Here is a 15,584-nt window from a genome sequence, read left to right on the forward strand (position 1 = left end):
GACATTTTTACTACGGCTTTTAACTTTAATTCCTAATAACACTATGTTTTAAATTTTACTGAGCGGTGGTGGAATATCAATTTTTTTCTACCTCAAAACAAAATCACTCCTAGGTTTCTCCAGCAGGAACTTCACAGCTGCAACAGAAACAACACCACAGCTAGGCAGAGCCTAACTCCTTCAACATAGTATAGGTATGAGCTATAGCTGGCCTATGAAGGAGTGAGGAGTGGATACTTATAGCAAAAGGGAGTGGCTGCAGCTGAGATTAACTACTTGTTAGATCACTGTAGGATGGAAATGAACCTTAACCTTTTCAGTACAGGAAATAATTAAATGTGATCCAGCTCAGGATAAACAATGAGTGGGCACTCAAGAAGATCTGCTATCAACAACACACTGTGACCTTTGGATCCCAGATCCCCCCAAGATCATGCTGTGACATACTCATGACATTCTCCAAGTGTTTCTGCTGTAAATTTAGAAATTTGTAGTACATAATAAATAGCAAGTGAGCCTATAAATTATGACAGAACTGAGAACCTCTGCTCTTTTCCACAGGTACTTCACTTCTTTGTTGGTTTTGGAGCTCTGCTGAGTCCCTTAATAGCTGACCCATTTCTTTCTGATACCAACTGTATACAATCAAATGACACACAAAATGGAAGTAGTAACCTTGAGCACATTAGGAATTCAATTGTTGCACATCATCCAGGCAATGTGTCTCATTATGTCCTTCCTCTTGATGGCCCTGTATTAACAAATGTGTCTTATGCCTTTTGGATCATGGCTGCCATCAATGTGAGTTTGTGTGAATTGAACAATGTGAATTGTGGTTTTTTATGTATATACATATTCACTTATAAACCATAACATTTAAAGGGATTCGGTCAGCCGGATTTAATTCCCCAAACTATTTACATTTGCAAATACCTCTTTCAAAGTCGAGACCAACAATACTGTCTGCATGGCCAGTCTATTCCTCTTGTATTGAGAAACCAGTGTTTGAATTGATATGCAAATTAGTATGAAGAGCTATTGTAGATCTGAAGCCTCTGTCACTCCAGCTCTTTTTCCCGCTCAACACCTCCTCCTCTTGCTTGACCAATAGCCTCAGTGGTGTGTGAATCATGCAAAGCAGCCATCAGTCAAGCAGGAATGGGTGGCCCTGGGTGGGAATTAGAGCTGGAGCGACAGAGGTTTCAGATCTATACCCTCATTTGCATATCAATTCACATTTTTTGACCAGCAGCTTAAATGTATTACTCTCTTCTATACTGATCTAAACTCAAGTCAAATTGACTTGATATAAAATAAAATCAATCTGGAACTTAGAAGAGTGTTCTAGAGCTAAGAGAAAGCTACAAAAAAGACACATTGCACTGTGTTATGATAGAAAAGTGTCATAACATGCAGATCATAGCCACAGACTAGTCACAGTGCCATGCTGACCCCTGTGCATGACAATTACAGACAGTGTTTACAATGATCAAATCTTAACTGCATCATGGACCAAAAGATGAAGGTAGGCTAGCCTAATGAACCACATGGCTAGCTGCACTATGCGGAGAATGAAAGCTTGCAGAGGCAGTGATAATCTGCAGGGAAAACCTTTGGTGGATTTTACTTTGATATGTGCCACCCACCTAAAACATTCTTGTAGTCCATTTGTGGCAATGATATTGATAATGACCGTGACCTCTTTTAGCACAATAAACACTATCACACTGCCGCACTGTCAAAAAATTTTGTGACTGGTTTGAAAAACATGACAAATAGTTCAACATAACTTGATCTTCAAATTCCTCAGCTTTTAATCCGACCGGGCATATGTGCAATATGCTGGAAAAACAAGCCCTATCCATAGAAGCTTCACCTTTCCACCTAAAATTACGGGACTTATCTGTTGATAATGTCCTAGCCTCAATGGGTGGCAGTAGGTGCACCTACACATTATTAGGAAGGGGAGTTAACAATCTGTGTTAATATATTTACAGTATATTTTTTATTTTTGATGCAAAAAATGTATACAAATTACTTTTAAGTGGCTGGCTACTGGACCCAGGAGTGTATTCCTTTTTCCTGCAGCTTCCTGTGCCTATTGCGGTGTTTCTGTTAATATATAAACAAGGCATGGTGCCTGGATGTAACAGCAGGCGTTCGTCATTACTGTCTGGAGATGAGTTAGCAATGGAGCCTCATAAGGAGACTGAGATACAAGATGAGAAGAAATCAGAAACACAAGAAGGATATGGGCACGCAGAAGGTAATGAATTCCTTTCAATAGATGTCATTGCATTGATTACTCATCATTGGAAGCAAAGACTAGTATGCAACATTGATGCTACATACACATAATCACGGGAGTAGGACCGGTGTGATGTCATCTCCTGACGACATATTCATGCCAATGCTTACATGGCCTTCATGAGGGAACATCACACCGATCCTTCTCTTGAAATTATGGTGTGGGGTGGTATAAAGTATGGTAGAGGTCACAGACATGCAGCCCCCGAGGCAGCTTCCTGTGGCCCACAGGCACCACAAACCCCTTGACAATTGTGGCTCTTTCCATACCCGCCAATGTCAGCTACATATGATGTTATTGCCGTGTGCTGCCTTGGCTGTCAAGAAAAGAGGATGCTGTGTTAACAGAGGACAGGTAATAAGGATCTCTTTTATGTGTATTTTAATAGCGGCACAATAGCCAACATAACTATATGATAGAACCAGGATAGCAACATTACTACAAGCGGACCAGGATGGTGACACTACCACAAGATAGTGACCAGCTAATGAGGCCAGCGACTAGTCGCAAGGGTATTACTTCACCTGATTAGTCCATCCTCTTAGCATGGTAGCACACCCACAGGGTTAAGTTTTCCTCTCAAAACATAGTCTATGACGTTCTCTGAGTCAAATGGGGTGGCTGTGCAAAATTTCGTGATTGTAAATGCGAATGTGCGGATTCCTTTAGCAGACACACACACACACACACATACATACATGCATACATACATTTAGCTTCATATATTAGATGATAGATTCCCGGGTGCTGCGCAGGGATAAGTTCTCTATACAGCTTCTCCAGTGATCAGCTGCTGGCCTCTGATTGGCCGGCGGCTGATCATTGCAGTAGCAGTATAGGGAGCTCACATCTGCGCAGTGCCCTGAAATCAGTCATCTGATATAAAGTATTGATAGCAAGGGGGCCACGGGCCTGCGCGCCGCAAGAAGCATCAGGTGCCGCATGCGGCCTACGGGCAGAGTCTTTGAGACCACTGCACTACGGAATGAGTGGGAGGGTGCTGGGGAAGGGGGGCAGGGACTCCACGCACTGTACCCACCCAGCAGGGCGGCAACATGACATCGGCTGTGTTGCCCTTTAACACTAGAAGTCCCAGAGAGGGGTCATTTGACATTTCTACCATTGGAACCCTATGGAGCTCGAAGTACCTAGGACTTCTAGTGCTAACAAGGTCCTACCCCTGCCGACGTGACATCACAGGAACCAACAAAATCCCGGCAGGAGTGGTCACATCAGCGCTCTGAGCCGGGGGAGTGAGGCTGACAGCAGCGTAGGTAGGTAGATACTATCTACCTACATGCCCCTATGTAGCCCAATAGTGAAATTACAAAAAAAAAAGGCAAAATAAGCCAGACAACCCCTTTAAATAGAGTAAGGACATCAAACCTATTGAAGGAAATGAAGAATAACCAAGAGCTAATTAAATGTTGGTTTCCTGAAGCAGTGGTAATTTTTCCAAAATAAACCCCTGAATATCTTGGCAGATCAAATAGTTGTCATTTTTGTAAAAAATTAGGAAAAGAGTAAATGGACAGAAAGTTTTACAGCATTGCAAGGAGGTTTATCATACCTTCATTTGGATTCAGAAAGCTTCGCAATATGGTTGATAAAGGGCTGTGGTGTTTGGGTGTGCCATGTATCTGGCTGCATGGCTTGTGGGTTAGTCACCCTAAATATACTAGATAGTATAGGGTAGACATGGTCAAGTTTTATTTTTTGATTAATTAAACTAAGTTTAATCTGAATATAAATTATTAAATAAATGTATTCTTTATGTTACCTTTAATAAACTTTGCGGCCTTATTTATCCAGATATACTTGTTATCCATATACATACTTGTTGGTGGGATTATTTATTGCTTTGAGGTTTTAGTGGGGTTTGTGTAACCATGGCAAAGGCCCCCATGCTGAATATAGCCAGGTAGGGAGCATGGTAATGCAAACATATTTATTTTTAATGATACTTTTCCTTACCCCCCCCCTTCCCCAAACTTGTTTTGTGATCTCTGTTAAGGTCATGTTAAAGGGGAACCTGTCACCCACCTGTGTAGTGGTCCAGACCAATGGACGTCGCTGGTCTTGATCTGGCACCTTTTCTATCCTTGCGATCGCTGTCCTCAGTATTACGTCATGTGGGTGACGCATTCTACGTCATCCACACAGTGTCCTCAATTGCGCTCCTGCGCACACAAACATCTCACTGCATTGCTGAGGGTAGATCAAACTATTATAGCATGCATGGGTGGACATTCTTTGACCTTTCCCCACGCATGCTCATTACAGTGCTTTACTCTAGCTGAGGAAAGCAGTATATTCCTGCTGAAACGCGTAGTGTTAACAAGAGCTTTATTTTATCTGACTTAGACTGTCACAAATAAAGCATAATTTATTCACAAAGATAACCTGAGTTAATAAATCTATTACTAGCGCTAAAAAAGACCGGCTTCATCTATTCTCCATATACTTTCACTCCCTTATGGGATTCCGGTTCTAAAGCTGCTGATAGTAAAAGATCTAATCATTCCAAATACTTTGAGGGAAGACAAACGGCCGCAATCAGTTCCAGGATCTCATGAGTCGGTGAACCTAGGAACCAGGAGCAATCATCTCCCCAGGATACTCAGCCTAACATGGGATAACACCAGCCGAGACAACCCCTTATCCTCCAGAGGATTTACATGATCATCACCGAGGTTGTGCGAGGGCGCACAACCTAATCAGGTGAGAAGTTTTCATTACACTATAATTAAATTGTGCCACGGGTGCTTCTCATAGCGCTATCTTTATCTCTAGTGTCTAGCTGCAGCAGGGCAGAGAGAAGTGTGCATGCGCAGGTGCACAATGGAGGACATTGTGTGGATGACATAGAAAGCCTCATCCTCACAAAGTAAGAAGATCGCTATGATAGAGGAGGTGCCGGGTCAAGACCAATGATGCCCAACTGACCAAACCAGACCGCTTCACAGCAGGCCAGAGAGAGGTGCGTTTGCGCAGGAGCACAATGAAGGACATTATGTGGATGACAGAATGCGTCATCCACATGAAGAAAGACGGAGGACGGTGATCACAAGGATAGAGGATGCATTGGGTCAAGACCCGCAATGCCCAATTGACCAGGCCGGACCGCCCTGCAGGTGAGTAGGTGACAGGTTCCCTTTTATGACAACCGTTTGGACTTCTAGAAGATTTTGGCATTCTTTTATAAGATTTAAAAGACTCTTAAGCTCCATTTTGATTGGTTCTTATGAACTTTGGACAGGAAAAATCCTCTTTAAAAGAGCTATGTAACTGTAGCCACAGTGCCTGAAGACCACAGAAGAATAAGTCACACCCTCCCTCCCTTTATTATAGGGGTTAGTTGAACTATTTAATGTAGAGTGAACATGGTCAAGTTTTCTTTTTTGATAAAGAAAATTAAATTATTTTAATATTTTTAATGATTAATTTATTTTTTATGTTACCTTTACTAAACATTGCAGGCTTATTTATCCATTGTAACATGCTGTGGGCGTTATAGGGTGTTACGTATCAGTCCAGGAGTGGACCCGCTGGGCCGTGCACCGGACTCCTTCATGGAGGCCACCAAGAGCGAACCCCTATACAGGGACTGTCTGGCGACCACCCCAGAGGGCCTAGATGCACAGTGGCCGGAACACAGGCGGGGTACCAGGAGTGTCCTCAGAAAGTCCGGAGGGAATCGGAATGGATGACCGGAGCCGGGTAAGGGCCGCAGGCGGAGTCCGGGACCAGTGACGAGGGAGGACTGGAGACTTCAGATGGAATCCAGAACCGGTGGCGAAGCGAAGCAGGGGGACGATAGAGAGATCCACTGCAAACGGAGACCGGGGAATCTCCAGGGAGCCGGACCAACTCCAACTAAGGCAAACCGGGCATCAGGTTCTGAGGACAGAGACAGGGTTAATGACCGAACACAAAGGGCTTGAACACTATCACAAGATACTAGCTGAGAGAACTTGTTGAACAAGCACCGCCCGAAAGTAACAGAAAGTCTTTTATACCCTGCACCTGCAATCAGCCACATCCTGTTCCAGGGATGCTGGCCCTATAAGACAAGGTGACTGAGCGCGCCCATGCCCTAACGTGCATGCGTGAAGCTCGGGAGCCAGAGGCAAGCACAGGAGGCTGGGGACAGGGCGCAGAGGAACCGGGGGCAAAGTCCCGAGTCGCAGTAAGCCAGAGGGACCGCCGAGCAGGGAGCACGGGGGATGCAGGGGAGCAGGAGCGGGAGCAGCGGCTGCGATCGGTGAGCACGTGGACCGGATCAGTGGGTACGGAGCGGCGCCGTGACACAGAGACCGGATCAGTGGGTACGGAGCGGTTCCGGGACACCGAGACCGGATCAGTGGGTACGGAGCGGTGCCGAGACACCGAGACCGGATCAGTGGGTACGGAGCGGTGCCGGGACACCGGCAGCGTGACAGTACCCCCCCTCACGCACTCCTCCCCGCAGCCTGGTCAGGAACCGGCGCAGCAGAGGAGCAGCAATGTCCTCCCGCGGTACCCAGGATCGTACTTCAGGACCAAATACCTCCCAATCAATGAGAAAATACGACCTACCTCTCACCCTCTTCATGGCCAAGATGTCTCTTACCTTGCACACACTATCATCATCAGCAAGAGGAGGAGGAGAACTACCGGTATCAGGGAAGTAGGGCGAGAGGACGACCGGTGTGAGCAGGGATACATGGAAGACGTTCAGGAGACGCATCGTGGATGGAAGCTGCAGTGTGTACGAGACTTCGTTGATGCGTTTGAGAACCGGGAAGGGACCGATATACCGGGAGCCAAACTTGCACGATGGGATCTTCAGCTGAACGACTTTGGATTAAAGCCACACCTCATCCCCCGGGGAGAAGTAAGGAGGATCAAGGCGTCGTTTGTTGGCATGTTTTTCCATCCGAAGAGAGGCACGTTCCAAGGATGTCTCGACGGCACTCCGTATGTTGGAAAAACCTGTGGAGAGTGCATCGGCAGCAGGAACACCAGAACTAGAGGGTAGCTGCCGGGGTTTCTTGTTGCGGGCACAGGACGGACATGCTGACACAAAAGAGATGACGTCCTTATGGAGAGACGGCCACCAATAGTGACGAGCGATCAGGCACCGAGTCTTCTTCTGACCCGCATGTCCAGCCTCCTTCGAGGAATGGCCCCATAGAAGAACTCTCCATCTGTCATTCGCTGCAACGAAGGTCCTCCCCGGGGGGGAGTTGTGACAAGGTGACTGGAGACACCGACATGACCTTACGAGGACAGACGATGGGCTGGTCCTTCTTTTCCACCTACTCTGCAGGTACAAAGGACCGAGACAGGGCATCCAGTCATGGAGGCAGATGGAATGTACGAACTGGCTGCAGACAAGGCTCACGGCAGGCCTGGCCCCATTTGATGAACTCCCCAGAACGCCAAATGACGACGGGTTCATGTGCTTGCAGCCAGGGTAGGCTCAACAGAATTGGATGAGCCAACTTCGGCAGCACGTAGAAGGCAATCTGTTCCGTGTGCCATGCGCCCATACGGAGTTCCACTGGAGTTGTGATGAAGAACACGGACTTGGAGAGGGTTTCCCGTCAACGGAAGTGATTACCAGGGGATCCGAGAGTAGCGTGACCGGTATGTGATATCTGTCCACCGTGGCCTGTTGAATAAAATTGCCCGCTGAGCCGGAATCCAAACATGTCTCCGCAGTGAACAGGTACTCCTCCACTGTCACTTGGACGGTCAGCATGACCGGGGACGAAAGGGACTTGGTGCCTAGAGTGACCTCTCCTACCAAACCTAGGCCTTGGGGTTCCGGCCTCTCAGGGCAGGAAAGGATCTGATGTGTGTTATCTCTACAATATAGGCATAGACCCTTAGCGAGCCACTCTGCCCGGCGCAGTGCAGCTTGACCCAGACGATCCACTGGCATGGGTTCAGCGGTAGATGAATCGGACGACATCAGCTGTGGGGGCACGTAAGTTTTTGGAGTAGGAATATGGCGTTCCGGTCTCCTCTCACGGATGACTTCCTGGGACCGTTCTTGAAAGCGGAGGTCAATCCGGGAGGCCAGAGAGATTAGGCCATCCAAGGTATGTGGTACATCATGACCTGCCAACTCGTCCTTGAGGCGACCGGAAAGAACGTCCCAGAAAGCGGCAGACAATGCTTCGTTGTTCCAGCCTAGTTCAGAGGCAAGCGTGTGAAAACGGATGGCGTACTCACCAACCGTTAATATGGAGCCTTGGCGTACCCGAAGGAACGAAGAAGCCACTGAGGCGGTGCACCCGGACTCGTCAAAGGTTCGGCGAAAGGTCTCCAAAAACTCCCGAATGTTGTGGGTAACCGGATCTTCTCACTCCCATAGAGGGTTCATCCAAGCGAACGCCTCACCCTCAAGATGGGACATCATGAAGACCACCTTTACTTGGTCCGAGACAAACAGATGTGGGAGCAACTTAAAATGCAGGGAGTATTGGTTTAGGAAGCCTCTGCAGGTCTTGGGATCCCCAGCATAGCGAGGCAGAGCAGTGAGGCGGAGTTGCGACGTCGAGGAGAAACCAGGTGCGGACGCAGTCGCTGTTTGTTGCGTCGACGGGGACGTGGCTGTAGTCTGTAGCGTGTACAAACGGTGGTCCATGGACGACAGGAAATTCAGCATGCGGGTTAGGGTCTCACGCTGTCGCACCAGTTCCTGTTGCAGTTCAGCCAGCTGAGATGCCTGTGTCTCGGCGGGGTCCATGGCTTGTTCAATCTGTTACGTATCAGTCCAGGAGTGGACCCACTGGGCCGTGCACCGGACTCCTCCAGGGAGGCCACCAAGAGCGAACCCCTATACAGGAACTGTCTGGCGACCACGCCATAGGGCCTAGATGCACAGTGGCCGGAACACAGGCGGGGTACCGGGAGCGTCCTCGGAAAGTCCAGAGGGAATCGGAACGGATGACCGGAGCCGGGTGAGGGCTGAAGGCGGAGTCCGGGACCAATGACGAGGGCGGACTGGAGACTTCAGATGGAATCCAGAACTGGTGGCGAAGCAGGGGCACGATGGAGAGATCCACTGCAAACGGACACCGGGGAATCTCCAGGGAGCCGGACCAACTGAGGCAAACCGGGTGTCAGGTTCTGAGGACAGAGACGGGGTTAATGACCGAACACAAAGGGCTTGAACACTATCACAAGATACTAGCTGAGAGAACTTGTTGAACAAGCACCGCCCGTAAGTAACAGGAAGTCTTTTATACCCTGCACCTGCAATCAGCCACATCCTGTTCCAGGGATGCTGGCCCTATAAGACAAGGTGACTGAGCGCGCCCGCGCCCTAACGCACATGCGTGAAGCCCGGGAGCCAGAGGCAAGCACAGGAGGCCGGGGACAAGGTGCAGAGGAACCGGGGGCAAAGTCCCGAGTCGCACTAAGCTGGAGAGACCGCCGAGCAGAGAGCATGGGGCTCGCAGCGGAGCAGGAGCGGAAGCAGCAGCTGCGATCGGTAAGCACGTGGACCGGATCAGTGGGTACGGAGTGGCACCGTGACACAGAGACCGGATCAGTGGGTACTGAGCGGTGTCGGGACACCGAGACCGGATCAGTGGGTACGGATCGGTGCCATGACACAGAGACTGGATCAGTGGGTACGGAGCGGTGCTGGGACACAGAGACCGGATCAGTGGGTACGGAGCGGTGCCGGGACACTGGGAGCGTGACATAGGGCAACACGGCAGTGACAGACAAAAACAGTCCATATAAAGTAAATGTGCGGCTTTTATTTTCAGCCAGAGAACAGCAAACAAACACGCAGCAGAAAACAATAAACACTTGCCCATCTCGGCGCTTACTAACATACGTTTTCCCTGACTCATGCTATCAGGGGGCTTGTGGGGCTTGAATCTCCAGTCACTGGTCTTTAGTTTGCACCATTGTCCATGTCCAGCTCACAACACAGCATGTTAGGCTATGTGCACACAGTGCGTTTTTTGACGCTGCGTTTTTGTGCGTTTTTGGCCGCTAAAAACGCACAAAAACGCACCTGCGTCGAAAAAACGTTTTGCTGCGTTTTTGCTTACTGCGTCCTTATGCGTTTTTTATCAGTGAACAAAAAAAAAAGGTCTGATGTCATTTCCTTCTTCAATGTGTTCTTCATTCTCCACTAGTGTATGCAGAAGAGCAGACAGCTGCAGAACTACAAGGATCAGCATACTCCATCCAATAGTGTATGCAGGAGAGCAGACAGCAGCTGCAGAACTACAAGGCTCAGCATGCTCCATCCAGGACTGTATGCTTGAGGGAGAGTCAGGGGGAGCAGACCTACAAGGCTCAGCATCCTCCATCCAATAGTATATGCAGGAGAGCAGATAGCAGCTGTCGAACTACAAGGCTCAGCATCCTCCTTCCAGGACTGTATGCAGGATTTCTTTGCCCCCCCAAACAAAAAAAATGACGTGGGCTTCGCCATATTTTTGTATGCTAGCCGGGTACAGCAGGCAGGTACGGGCTGCCCCCAACCCCCAGCTGCCTATTTGTACCCGGCTGGGAACCAAAAATATAGGGAAGCCCTTTTTTTTTAAATTATTTCATGAATTTCATGAAATAATTTTAAAAAAAAATGACGTGAGCTTCGCCCAATTTTTAAGTCCAGCCGGGTACAACTAGGCAGCTGGGGATTGGAATCCACAGTGCAGGGTGCCCATGCTTTCTGGGCACCCCCGCTGTGAATTGCAGTCCCGCAGCCACCCCAGAAAATGGCGCTTTCATAGAAGCGCCATCTTCTGGCGCTATATCCAACTCTTCCAGCTGCCCTGAAGCCGGGTGGCTCGCCGGGTAATAATGGGGTTAGGGCTAGCTGTATAGCTGGCCCTAAGCCCGAAATTCATGATGTCACGCCAATATTAGACATGGCCACCATGAATTTCTAGTAAAGATAAAAAAAACACAACACACAGAAAAATATTTTTATTAGAAATAAAACACAACACAATTAGTGACTCCATCTTTATTGAAATAAAGAACCCTCCTCCGCAGTAATCCTGGGTCAGGGTCCCGCGCCGTCCAATCCGGATCCAATATCATCTGATCGGTTTGCTGGAAGGCAAAGCGATCAGATGATGTGTCAGGATCAAGTGCCTGAATCCCATCACACATCAGCTGATTGTATAAAAGCTGTTTATACAATCAGCTGAATCAATATAAGGTAAAGTCTGGCTCACTTATCCAAATAGTAGGTGCCTTCGAGGAAATATCACAATATAGCGAAGAACAAATAACTCGGGCACACAGAAAAAGGTAAGAGTCTGAGGCAGAGTAGTGCTTGAATTTCAGTTTGCTTGTTTATTGATGCAAAGGATCCAAAATAATATTTCTAACGTTTCGGCCTTCACATACAGGCCTTCGTCAGAGAAAGTCTATGATATAGATATACAGAAATAAAAAAATGTAATTAGTTGTTATACAAACAAAATAATGTACATACCAAACATGTTCAATATAAGAATACACCATTAAGGGGAAAAAAAACACAAAACAATATCAACAAGCTCTTTGGTACTGATAGTTAATCTATGATGAAAAAGAGAATCCACATAATGTATCATAATGGTCTGTCTTTGAAAAAATGTCCTCTGGAGGAGGTAACGGTAAAAATGACCGCTGTACAGGAAAACCACCCTAAAGAGGGTTATCAGGAATAAATGAGACATACCTATATGATTGTAGAGAAAACGGTGTGTATATAATGTACGAGATCTCCGTATAAGGAAGGGATACCTAAAAATAGAAGGTAGTCAGATAACAGGTCCGGCTGGAAGTTTAAGATAATCTATACAAGAGAGCGAAGTCAAAATGTGACAAATAGTAGATGAATAGAACAGGGTCATGTGAGCTGCAAAGAGATGATGAGAAGGAAAGAAGGACCAAGAGAAAAAGGGGGAGATAAGGGAGAGAAAGGAACAAGGAACAAAGAGATATGAATGAACAGAAAAGAAAAAGGAAAGAGGGGAAATGAGGAGCAGTGTACAGTTCTGGAAGTAAAAGTAAGTTGAGAATACCTCTGTTGACATCAATGGTGTAACTAATAGCAAACAGATGATGTAAGAGTCACGTTAAAGAAGTGGAGTCCACTGTAAGGTACTATGAAAGGGAAAACGACTGTTAAGTCATAATATCCGGGGTGCGTAGTATAATGAGGGAATATGTCCAAAGAATAACCCAAATCAGGATGTACATACCCGGTTGCCGTGAGCAAAGAGAAGAAAAAAACCAGCTCACCCTTTCAGGAGATTAGAGTATCAGCCAAGAACGGTGCACGGACTTTTGGTAGTTAGACCTTACTACCACGAATTGCAGGGAGGAGGAGATAATCCAGCATCCAGTTCCAGAAATTTAAAACATCAGATTTTATTCAAAATTTCATTAAAATTCCATGTTCCATGGTTGCATTAAAAACGCATCATAGCAGGTGTAAAAAGGAGGACGCGTTTCGGACGTATATGTCCTTAGTCTAGATAACACTAAGCAAGAATGACATGTTACTATAAAGGTTTAGAACAGGAAGTAGGAAAACAATCAAGTCTAGTGAAATACACGTTTCACAGGTTTCACACAGAGAGGCAAGGGGAGAGTGAAAAAAAAAATCAAAATCAAAGTTAGAGGACATTGGCAATCTCATTTTTGACATTCATGCCATGCGGCATTCTTGTTTTTAGTAAATACATCCATTTAGCCTCTCTACGCAAAAAAGTTTCCCCCATATCGCCACCTCTCTTTGGTAAAACAATCCTTTCAGCTGCAACAACTTTTAAAGAATCCAGGTTGCCCGCATGTTGGCTCTGAAAATGTCTGGATACCGCAGACAAAGTGCGAGTGGTAGTGTGACTGACATCATAAACATGCTCACATATGCGTCTTCTTAGTGCACGTGATGTAGAGCCCACATACTGGATATGGCACTGTGTACAAGTCACAACATATATCACACCACTTGTGCCGCAATTTATCATTGTGCGGATTTTAAATTCTTGTTCAGACACACTTGAAACTACTTTAGTAGTGCCTGTCATGAACTTGCAAAGTCCACAATTTTTCTGTCCACACTTATACGAGCCAACAGTGGGCAACCAACTTTCCTGAGTATTTTTATTTTTATTTTCAACATTTTTATTTTGGTGGTCGCTAGGGGCAACCATGTTTGCTATAGTTTTATTACGTTTGGAAACGAATTTTACACCGTTTTTAAGGATGGTTCTTAGAGTGTCATCCACATACAGAATTGGTAAGTATTTCTTTATGACACTAACAATGCTATGGAAATCGCTGCTATAATCAGTAGAAAAAACTATAGGTGAACAGTCCTTTGAATTAAAGGGAGATGTTTTTTTCGTTTGCAAATACTGTTCCCTAGTTTTTTCATCTGATTTTTCCCTGGCTGCACTGATAATTTTAGATGAATAACCTCTTCTCTTAAAACGTCCCTCTATGATTTTGCATTGATTTTCATATGCATTGGATGATGTGCACGTGCGTCTAGCCCTTATGAATTCTCCCGTTGGGATATTATTTGTGACGTGTCGGGGATGGCAACTGGTAGCATAGAGGAGAGCATTCCCTGCTGTAGGTTTTCTATAAATATCACATGCCACTGTTTCATTCTCTAAGTCTGCACTGAGACTTACATCCAAAAACGGAATAGTTATTTTATTGAATTGAAAAGTGAATTTTATGTTGCAGGGATTGTTGTTTAGATACTCCACGAAATTTTTTATGCTACCAGTTGTTCCATCCCAGATCACTATCACGTCATCTATATATCTCAAAAAAATAAAAATATTAGAAACAAAGGGATTTTTTTCAGAAAAAATATACTCCTCCTCCCACCAAGACATGAAGATATTGGCGAGAGAAGGAGAAAATTTAGAGCCCATAGAGCAGCCTTGCGTCTGCAGGAAAAAATCATCAAGAAAAGAAAAATAATTGTTTTTCAGCAGAAAAAATGTCACATCCAAAATATAGGTTTGCAATTCCATAGAATAACTGCTATACTTTTGAAGGTAAATTTTAAGTGCTAACATGGCCAGATCATGCGGTATAGAAGTATACAAATTTTGTACATCACACGTGAGCCAACAAAATGAGTTTTGCCACTTTACACCCTGCATTATATTTAATACATGTTTAGTGTCATGCAGGTAACTGGGTGAGACCTTCGCTAAAGGATTAAGTCTGCTATCAAGCCAATCTGACAGGTTTTCTGTAATGGACCCGATGCCCGATATAATTGGTCTGAATGGTGGGGGGAACTGTTGTTTGTGGATTTTTGGTAAAGCATGAAGTAGAGGAATTCTTGGAAAAGATGGATTAAAAAAATCACTTTGTTTTTGATTAATTATTCCTTCCTCTAAACCATGCTGTAACAATCCCTCTAATTCTACTCTAATATTACTGGTAGGGTCCTGATTGATCTTTTTATAAACACTACTGTTTTGTAGCATGTTTTTCAATTCTTTTTCATAGAGACCTGTGTCTAGAATAGTAACCGACCCCCCTTTATCAGAGTTTTTAATTACAATGCGGTCATTTTCGGCTAATGTCCGCAGTGCTTCTTTTTCAAGGGGCGTGATATTAGTATGTTTTTTTCTTATGTTGTTATCCCTTATTTTCATTAAATCTTCCTCCACTAAATACTGGAAATCGTCCATTATTTGTAACCTGGATTGTTCAGGATAAAACTTGGGGTTCGGAATTCTAGTGGGAAAATTCTTGTCAGTCAAATGAGGGATTTTAGACGCAGTTTCAGACAAGTCTCTCAAAAATTTCAATGAAACCTGCTCCTGAAAAGTCGCAGGAATAAATTCTTCCGGATTCAAGGAATGGGGCACAGGTTCATTAGTGCGATCATAATCAGCTCTGTCCTCCTGAAAAAAATGTCGTCTCAGTGCTATTCTTCTGACAAAATTATTAACATCCAGAATAGTATTGAATGTGTCCATTTTGACTGAGGGTACAAAATTCAACCCCTTTTGTAGTACTTGAATTTGTGCTGGGGTCAGTATGGTCGCAGACAGGTTGATGACTGTGAACTCATCACACGTGGCTAGTAATTTTTGTTCCTGGTCGATCTCCTGTACTCCCTTACAAGGATGGTGTTTTCTGCCGGTTGCCGTATATATGGTGCAGAAAAAACTGCTGGTGTGGGGAGTGCCCTTACACTCAAAGGCAACACGTTTCAGGTATGATAGCCTGTATAATCAATCGATATGAACAATTGATCAATATGTTAATATCACATTTA

General features: G+C 45.5%; 1 protein-coding gene across 3 annotated transcripts in view; it reads left to right on the plus strand.

Annotated features, from left to right (window-relative positions):
* Positions 1-15,584, plus strand: part of SLC60A1 (solute carrier family 60 member 1) — a 138,209-nt gene that overhangs the window by 75,214 nt on the left and 47,411 nt on the right. For all 3 annotated transcript variants that reach the window (XM_075333681.1, XM_075333682.1, XM_075333680.1), the window contains 2 exons: positions 562-801; positions 2,089-2,266. In XM_075333681.1, the coding sequence (XP_075189796.1) occupies positions 562-801; positions 2,089-2,266 (418 nt within the window). The remainder of the gene's footprint in view (positions 1-561; positions 802-2,088; positions 2,267-15,584) is intronic.

The sequence above is a fragment of the Anomaloglossus baeobatrachus genome, chromosome 2 (genome assembly GCF_048569485.1).
Source record: "Anomaloglossus baeobatrachus isolate aAnoBae1 chromosome 2, aAnoBae1.hap1, whole genome shotgun sequence".
In the NCBI taxonomy this organism is placed as follows: Eukaryota; Metazoa; Chordata; class Amphibia; order Anura; family Aromobatidae; genus Anomaloglossus; species Anomaloglossus baeobatrachus.